The 10144-nt window shown below is 37.3% G+C and overlaps 1 protein-coding gene across 3 annotated transcripts in view; it reads right to left on the bottom strand.

Moving 5' to 3' along the window:
* Positions 1–3196: 3196 nt before the first annotated feature.
* OXCT1 (3-oxoacid CoA-transferase 1) overlaps positions 3197–10144 on the bottom strand; it is a 130294-nt gene continuing 123346 nt past the window's right edge. For all 3 annotated transcript variants that reach the window (XM_058564163.1, XM_058564162.1, XM_058564164.1), the window contains one exon: positions 3197–5091. In XM_058564163.1, coding sequence (XP_058420146.1) covers positions 5050–5091 — 42 coding nt within the window. In that variant the 3' untranslated portion in view covers positions 3197–5049. The remainder of the gene's footprint in view (positions 5092–10144) is intronic.

Genomic DNA, 10144 nt, shown 5'->3' with positions numbered 1-10144 from the left:
TGGGTTTCAACTGATTGATTCTGAGCCATAACTCTGACTTTAAACGTGGGTAAAGGTTAATGCCAAGGAAACCAAATTTCAGAAAGGTGTTCAGCCACAATGATGAAGCAATGCCCATTAGCCTCTCCTGCTGGTGTCAGTTGAGTATTCTTACCTGTGGTTGTCTACACTGGGCCTTTCATATTAGCAAACCCAGTAATTGCAAGTCCTCCACAGGGACATTTTGCCTGGTGGTTGCCATTATCCTTTTTATTTTGACAACTACCCATTTCCTTATAAACTGAGTTGTGCACAAGAGCTGTGTGGACAGAGAGAACAAAACTTCTAGACTTGTCCCATTAGGTTTAAAGGTTTTGGACTCTGTTTTATAGTTTACCAGAGAGCAACAAATCTAGTGCTATTCAGGGGGTTTAATTCCCATTTCATTAGCTACTTTGGCAAAATCCAACAGTAGCCCTGAAAGTAATTTAATTAAAGAATTGATGGACATTACTTCTCTCAGACTAATGAAGTTAATTTTAATGGAGGTAATAATGCCTCCCTGGCAGATTATTGTGAGAATGAAATAAGCTAGCTAGCATATTCTAGGTGTTTTGTAAATTACAAAACGCTAAACAAAATGCAGGTGATTATCACAAGTCTCTTTATTCCTTTGTTACAGCCTCTAGCCTCATTTCTTTCCCTACCTCTTCCTTAGAAGTCTTACCTAATTATTTAGCTGAGGGTAATCCTCAGGCCTGGCTTACTATCACCTCATGTTTTCAACTAGTAAATTGATTCAATAAACATATTTGGAAACCACACAGTGGGCAAGTCTCGGAGTTGTTATACAATATACAAGATGTTAAAACACACACACAGACAATGTATATTACAAAATGAGGCCACTATGCACACAACCAGTTAGACAACTCTTAAACTCTTACTCACATTGAGTGCATACAAGGGCTGGGAACCGGAGATTAAAAGAGTATTTATGGAGAAGATTTAGAGAGCTATTGGGCACTCTAACACCAAGAAGGCAAAGTGGGAGATGCTACCTCCTATTCCCACATCAAGAGAGAGGGGCTTCAAATCCAACATCCAGGTTTATATGGGAGCTTCTGGACTGGTGTCTGATTTCCTGTTGAAAATTTTAAAGGGTAAGAGATGGAATGCCTAGGAATGAGCCAAAGATAAAATGACTGCATTAGGCATCTGAGCTCCTATTATTTGTCAGTGGAAATAGAAGTGTTTCCTATGGATCCAATGCGGGTCATGCTACAAAAGAGCCAGGATAGTTGCCTGAGGTTGTTTCCAAATGGACCATGCAGAGTGGAACTCCACTAAGGGTAATAATGATCATGATAATCAAGCACATTTAATCTCTCCAACTAAATATCATTTGTATTTGATTGTGGCTTTGAGGAAAGAAATTGTCTTATCAATTTGTTACCTGGATTGGTATAGGCATCACTCTCATGGGACTTGCTGTGTGGTCTGTAAACGATGTCTTTAGAAGATTTTACACAGACATATCTAACATTATGGAAGAAGGAACCTTCAAGTATATGTCACACAAATGTGTATTCAGATCACATGATATTTATTGATATTTATGCTTAAAACCACTTTGATATTCAATATGGTCTTAGATGGTAAGGTAGTGTAGACATTGAAAAAAAGGACAGGAATAACTGACAAGTCTATCCCAAGGTAATATCATGGAACTGCATTTTATAAAGATGTCAGTATTTTTGCAATCAGATGTATTAATTACATCTTATAGAACCATAGTGAAAAACATTATATTCTCTCCATTTTAAAGACAGAGAATTTGAAAATAAGCTTAAAGAACTCAAGATCACATCCTCTGAGAAAAGGGAGGTTAGTGTAAAGAAATCCATCCACTGAATAAATCTCTGCTTATCCTTCCCGTTCGAATAATTTTTAAAGTTGTGCTGATTATACTGAGATTGTAAGAGAAAGAAAACCTTCCTACCCACTGGTAACACGTATAAATGCTCTTACATGTGTTCCCTGGGCCCAGATACAAGCAGTTTTGCTCATATTCTGCTTAACTTTTGTAGGAGACCAGCTCCCTCCCAGAACTCAAGAATTACAAAAGCTGTTTGAGTTCATACTCTGGTTGCAGGTGGCAAAGACCCAGCTCAAACAAAAAGAGAGCCTTGCAAGCTCATGTACAGGTATGGCTGGAGAAGTTGGCCTTAGGCACATCCAAAATCAGGAACCCAAATGTCCTGGGGATGTTCCCTCTCTATAGCTCAGTGTGTTTGTATTTCAGCTTCTTTCTCTCCAACTGGAGCTTAGCTGGTAGGGGGTGTGTGTGTGTGTGTGCACGTAGGGGGGAGATGAGGTGTTGGTGCCAGACTCACATACTTATGACTTAGTGACCAGAGAGAAATAAGAAAATTGGTTTCTCTCTCATTTCCATTTTTTAAACATGGGAGAAATAACCTACAGTCATGTACTGTATAACAATGTTTCGGTCAATGACAGACCACATGCACATACAATGGGGGTCCCAGAAGATTAGTACCATATAGCCTAGGTGTATAGTAGGCTAAATCATCTAGGTTTGTTTAAGTACACCCTATGATGTTCGCACAGCAATGAAATCGCCTAACAACACATCTCTCATAACGTATCCCCATTGTTAAGTGACATGTGACCGTAGATCCTGGGTCATATGCCCACCCCTGGGTATAACCACTGCGGACAGAGGAGAACCACCAAAATATTCTGGGCACACACACAACCCCTTGGCCAGGGGGTGAGTCTATTAATAGAAGGGCAACACAGATGCCAGGCAGACTAGCACTAGAGCCACTTTAAAACGCAAGCAAACTCAACAGGCCATTGGAAAATTAACTAATGCATGTGTATCCTAAAGGAATGTTAGAAAAAAGCAGAAAAAATATTAACACATGAAGCCTGGGATAATTAATTTTTATAGACAAATGATTGGCTCTGACAAGGAGCAAAGTGCAGAATTCATTTAGGTAAACATTTCATTTGTTCTTTCATGAAGGACAACATCTTTTCTTTGGTAAAATAAAAAGAAAAGCAACAACTTGATTAGAAGTGGTGAAGTGTGCTGACTTTATTTATTGTTGATCATTCTACCAATCTCTGTTGTACTATTCCCACGAGTAGTCACACCATTCCCAAATGAGAAAAAGGACAATCACACTGATCTATATCAATTTAGACTATTTATTGTATTCCTTAACATCCATGGCACTCTTTACCCTTTAAGAATATAAAATCATCTACTTAGGTTTTGCCACTTGAAGTTGGGAACATACTTAGAATCACATTATCCTAAAATAATAGACTGGAATGAAAAGCAAATAAGTTTGCAAATATAGCAACCAGCAATAATATAAATTTTTCTAAATCATAACTCTAACATAGACATATATTATTTTCCAGACCTCACAAATTCTAAGACGAGTCCATTTTACCAGTAGTGGTAGAGTATGCTTTCAACCATGAAGCTAGCCAGAAAGATTATTTTATATATGGAGTGTGCTTCTCACAAAAAGCCTCTCTCCTCCCTCTGTGAATGACACAACTGTAGCTGTATCTGAAGATAAAGTGAGTTTCAGTGACAACCATAACCTAAAAACATGCATAAATTCCTACACCTGGTGCCAGAGGAATGCTATATTGCACTGTACTATGCTTACCTCTCTCCAGAGGACAGCTGTCTGGCCTGTCTTCAGGATTCCTGAACTTTTTTCTCCCATGTGACATGCAGGATGCTTCCGAAGCAATCCCCCCCGGCAACTGTTTGGCACTGAGGATACCTCTGAGGAGAAGTTCCTTACAAAACCCAGTCCACCATGTTTATTTTCTAACAATGAAAGCTCACTGCTCTTCAAATCCTGGATTTGCTCATATCTCCCCTACTTGGATAATGCTGAGTTAAAAGTACTTTGTTAAAGGAAGTAGCTTGGGCGAAGAAAGAACACCGTTCTGTAGAAAAAGGCATCCAATATTTAGAAACTTTTCTGAACAAAAATAAAAGAGCCTGAAAAGAAAGAATTTTTTTTTTGCTGAAACTCTGCTGTCATCATGACTATGGATTCATGATAAATTACCCACAACCCCTCTTGGCTTAAGAGGGCGTATTGCCCAAGTAGCCCACTAGGCTTCAATCACATCAAGAAAGACTCTCAAGGACACTTTTGGATACACAGGAATACTGCACTGTTTTAAAATGAGAAGACTGACTTGATCTGTCAGGTTTATAGCCCTCTTCTTATAATAAGCCTTAGTCTTTGGTAAAGCACAGATGGTTGGTTGGTTGGTTTATAAGGCAACTTCTTGGTGGGACGTCAGCACCAATAGACTCCCCACCCTTTGGTATCTTCCATGAATCAGTCATTTCTCCCACACAGAGATATTCCTGTTTGCCGCCTTTGGCATCTATTTAGTTATAAAAAGTGTGGGAGGAGGAAGGATGCTCTAGTAAAACAAGATGTAATCACAAAACCATGGGTTCCAAAAGAGAAGTCAGACCAGGGTGATGGAAAGACATAATCATCAAGACAGCATTTCTTCTGATCAAAATTCACATATATGGTATCTTTCAGGACTCGCACAATGCTGCCTTGGGTATACTCTGGGTGGAGTTATTTTTCTCCCTCATTCTTTTTTCCTATATGTCATGGTTTAGTTATGAGGGAAAGCACATCAGTGAAACTCTTCCTAAGGGCCCATCTTGGTACAAACTGCACATAATTCAGTGTACAAAGCACAGACGGTGAAGATAAATCCAATGTGAGCACCAATTGTAAAGACGGTCTTCTCAGCACTTATGAAACAAATAATCATATATATTTTCTTTTTTTCATTAAAATATCACAGCATACTTGAGGGAACAAAGTCTGTATATGGCTACATGAAGCATAAGATTCTAGAAGAAAACTAATCAAAAACTGCTTGTTAAATATACAATTCTCTTACTGACATCCTTTCAATGAAATCCTATTTGGTGAAAATGACAAACACATGGCCTGGGACAAATGCCTACTCCACATTTCAAGTTGCGATCTGTCGCATTGGCGTGAGTTTTGGTGAAACCTGGTAAAAGAAAGAGAAAAAAATAATCAACTTATAAAAAACCTCATGGTATAGACAACACTCCTTTGAATTTCCAAACTTGAATGACGTAGGCAACAAGCAGCCTTGCCATGGACCTCCCCTGGAATTTCCTCATTATTTTCCATTCTGAACCAGTAAGACAGAGAACTCCTTTTCTGTTTCCATTTTGTGTGTTTAGAAGTTCTCAACCTTCTTGCATTATAGCTCCTAAATTAAGGATCATGAAGACTGGCAACAAGGAGGCAGTGAAGGAGGAGCAGAGGGAGATAAATAAAGCATCCAGAAAACCAAGCTCTCGACTGCGTGGATCAGGTTGATGCCTCTGAGACTTCACTCAAAACAGAGACGCAGAGTGAGGCGAAAGTTTCAAAATCCTCAATATAGGTCCAGCCAAGTCACAATTTTGTTAAGATACACTTAATGCAGTCTTTGGGTTAACTGGATACATATTAATGAAGACATGTATGGTCAATGACAAAGTTTTATCAGAAATTTCAGAATCAGAATGGAAGTGATATAAAGGTGGTAAAAAGATTCCAACTTATTAAAAAAAGGAGGTAATAGCATTAAAAATATTAAATGTTGACTATAATTATGTTCATTGTACAGAACAGCAAATGCATTCCTAGGAGTCTTGAAGCAGAGAAAAATGAGGACAGGTCAACATTTAATGATAGAGCTGGTGGAAGAAGAAACCTAAATGTAAGTGGTCTGGCTTAATTTTGACAGATTTTTCAAGGTGTAATGCCAGGTACAGATTTCTTCATTCAATCTGGCAAATATCCACTGAGTCCTGGTAAGTAACAATCCCCAAGGAAAGCACAGTAGGAATATTAAAATTCAGGTGATTTTTTTTAGCCCTCAAGGATATAGCAATCAAAGTTGGCCTAATTGGCATTTTGTCTTCCAGAATAAACAGTTAATATTTTGTTAAATTAACGAATGAAAAAACGAGTGAATGGATTAGATAAGCTTCAAAGAACTAGAAGAAAGATTTCTAATAGAGTTTAAGTCAGTATTAAAAATAGGAGTAGGCAATTATTTGGCTTTGATGAGGTTAAATATTTTTTAGCTCATTTATAAATTGTTTCTGTATTAACTCTTCATAATGTCAAGATTTAATGCCCCCTTTTCCATTTTTCTACTAAAACAATGACATGATCAGAATAAAAGGGACGGCACGCCTTGGTATATAGCTTAGGATAAATGAGAGCTCATTCAGACTTGCCAGTTCTAAGAGCAGATATACAATAATAGACAAAATAATAGACATATAATTAATAGACAAAAGTCACAGCCCATATTTGCATAGATCTTCAACTCTACTGAAAAGAAAAAAAGACATATGGTCTCTGAGTATTTAGAAAATGTGTCTCACAAACAATCCATTTTCTTTTCTTAACAACAGAGCATCTGTGGAAATAATTTAATGAAATAAAACTCTTCTTTTTTGAAAACAGGTCATTTCCAATAGATGCTTTATAGCATTTCCTTTAAAAAGAAACTGAACACCTTACACCTTAAGTTTTTAAACTAAACATCTGACCCTTTTCCTTGTCATGTTGCCCCAATTTTGAGCTCTTAATATCATTTATATCCTCAGTGTGGAAACTGACTTTCATCAAAAGAGAAGAAAATGAAGCTGTATGTACACTGACTAGGCCTGTCTATTTTTGCAACAAAAAACATCTACTAAACCACCATTTTTCATTCTGTTCTCTCACAGTCTCATCAACGTCGTAAGCCCATGCAAGTTAAAGCAGATTATACTGCCAAGGTTATCTACAGGCTAGGCACAAGACTATATGACTTAAGTGTAGAAGATAAGCCAACGATTTGTCTTCCCAGTCCATTACAATCCCAGGAGTATACTGTTTAATTCTAGTATAATGCCAGTTCATAATAGATATTGAGAGTATAAATTTATTCAATGTGGCAAAGAATGCCTGCAGCTGGCTTCTTTAAGATTCCATTGCAAACACATAAATAAGCAGTATTCTTATTTAATTTTTGCCACTGGTGGTTTAGGTGTATTTCTGCCTGGAGAATAAGCCCAAGACCTTTGGGAGTAGGAACTATAGCAATTTGCTCTATTTTATTCACATTTCATAGCTCAATATGGGGCATACACTGGATGTTTAATGAATAATCATGGATGACTAATGACCTCTGCAAGTTTATTCTACCACATGATTTTCAAATATGGATTTAATTTATTTTTAATTTTTTAAAAATGAAATAAGGTCTCTGAAATAAGATCTCTGTCCATTATGGGTTGGCTTCTCTTGCTGTGAACAATTCCTGACCAGAATCTTATTTTGGGAATGCAGTAAAGGTTCCAGAAATATAGTCAATATTTGCATTTCTATGACAAATTTCCACAGCCTCCTTTGGAGTTCCATATATGCCTCTTAAGAGACTTTCATACCAATTGAAAAGAAAACTCCTCCTTTCAACTGACACAAAATCATGAATATAACTCATCATACATTTTTTTTGTCATTACGATTTTTTAAGAAGCTGTTTCAGGTTATACTTAAAGGACACATTTTCCTTCCACATTTTTTGTTCTTGTTGCTAATTGCACTATGGTATCAGGAAAGTCTTAGTAATTATTTTTGAAATGGCCAAATATTTCATTATAACCATTATTTTTTAATACCCTGAAACCATAGTTTTGTCACGTCCTGATGCTGTCAATTTTCTCTTTTTCTTTGAAATTCTCAGTATTTTCCCAATCAGCTTATACCCATATTCTGTATCTTTTGCCCATTCATGTACTCATATTCTTAGGTATATGGGACTTAATACCAACACATTTTCACAATTACTCTGACCAAGGTTTTTACCTTTTTTTCTTTATTATGCAACAACCTGGCTGTCTAACTATTCCCTTCTAGAATGTTCACTTCCAGTTATACAGTGAAGGCTGAATGGGCCTTTTCTCAAACAGAAATCTTGAGTAACTTGTATATATACAGTCACATATAGAGTAAAATCCTACATATGCAGTAATAATCACATGGAATATCATCTAGATCATAACATGAAGTACTTTCTGAATTATCAAATAAAGAAATGTTATCCTTAATGTACTTCTATTATTAAATGTATCTTATTGATAACTCAGCTATTAAGCAGAACATTTTATTAATCAGAGCACTCTAGTCCCCAGCCTTACAGAGAAACAATCCACTACATGTGATTCATCTGTCAGGGTCTAAAGAGATGCCATTGGTCATCAGATCCTCAAAAGCCAGTTCTTTTGTCGAGATGGTTCAGCTGATGTAACTACACCTTTTCACTGTCAGAACAACACTGACATACAAATTAACATTTCATCTCAACAGCTTAATTTGGAGGAAACAAGATTATATGTCAATGTCAAAAGAGGAGGGGTGGTACTGTAATAAAAGAGGGACCATAGAGATATTTTTCAATATTTTCCACATCAAAACATGGAAATTTGCATTTTTTTTTAAAAAAAAAGCAAAAACAGTAAAAATCTATCTTCTTCATTCCTGATTTACCTACGTGAATAAAAAAGAAACAGATAACAAGGGTCTTCCATTGTACAGTCTCTTTTGCAGCAGAGAATTGAATATTCTGTGGATCTCAGAAATGCTACCTGCCGAAGAAGAGGTTAACTCATCTACATGGGGGAAAAAATAGCTGATTAAGTAGAAGAACTGTTGGGGGCCGGCCCCGTGGCATAGCGGTTAAGTGTGTGTGCTCCGCCGCTGGCGGCCCAGGTTCAGATCCTGGGCACGCACCGAGGCACCGCTTGTCAGGCCATGCTGTGGCGGCGTCCCATATAAAGTGGAGGAAGATAGTCACAGATGTTAGCCCAGGGACAGTCTTCCTCAGCAAAAAGAGGAGGATTGACATGGATGTTAGCTCAGGGCTGATCTTCCTCACAAAAAAAAAAAAAAAAAGTAGAAGAATTGTTTGCTTTTGTCACTGGAGTAAGAAATTCTAAATAAAGTACAAACAAATCCTTTTTTTCCCTGAGGTTATTGAAAAGCTAATTATAGATGTGCTTTTCGTGCAAGGTATTGCTGACAGACTTCTTTTTTCCAAAGGGAAATTCAAAAAAGGTTTAATAGACAAAGACCTTCATACAGGACCAGAAACAGTTATATGTGGACAATGAATTATGCAGCAAAATCGTTTTTACAGAAATTTGTTATGCACTGATAGGTACCAGCCAAGCATGTAGTACCTAAGGAAGAAATGTATGAAATATATGCATGATTTATCAAATATGTTTTGTTAAATTCCTTTCCCCAGGATGGGCAGCTGTAACACTTCTTCTTCTTATAAATATATTTCATTTTAATGAGTAGAACTGTTCTTAAAAGGTATGTGAGAAGCAAATTCTTTTCTTTCCTTTTTCAGAGACATTTCACCTTTACTTTTGATTAACTTCAAACGGACTGAGCCATCCTCTCAACCCCAATTAGGTAGGTGATTGGTGATTTATAAACAAGCTTTTATATTAAAGGGCAATTATTTATATTACAGTTTTATTCTCTCTGTTTTAAAAAGAAATCTGAGGATTTCCTGAATGGATACTCCCCTGATGTACTTATCTACTTTGTAAGTCAGAGTTTTTATGCACTATGTTTTTCTTCAAATGCAGGATATACCTCTTCCGTGACTATAAATCTAGTGGTGTCAGAAGCCCAACATGCTAATATCTTCAATGGATGGAACAATCAGGCATAGAAGTTAATCAAAGAGCAAGTCATAAGCCACAGATGGGTTTAAAAATAAGGAAGCATCATTTCTCTGTGTGGATCACATTTTTGAGTTAATCAAGTTTAGCCATGGCTGACATGTAACCCAAGAACAGAGGACTGAGAGCGACTTTACAGAAAGTAGCTTAGGGTTCAAGCTTGACTTTCTGTTTCCAGCAGCTCCTGGTGGTTCCTCCCTCTCCCGCTTCTGACTCCTGAGCCAAGCCCTGGCCTGTGAGTCAGAGCCTGCTCCTGCTCCCACCTGCTCTCATCTGGAGGCACCCTTCCTTCCA

Source organism: Diceros bicornis, chromosome 20 (assembly GCF_020826845.1).
Source record: "Diceros bicornis minor isolate mBicDic1 chromosome 20, mDicBic1.mat.cur, whole genome shotgun sequence".
In the NCBI taxonomy this organism is placed as follows: domain Eukaryota; kingdom Metazoa; phylum Chordata; class Mammalia; order Perissodactyla; family Rhinocerotidae; genus Diceros; species Diceros bicornis.
Note: the sequence above shows the minus strand (reverse complement) of the source record. Positions and strands in the feature narration are given on the sequence as shown.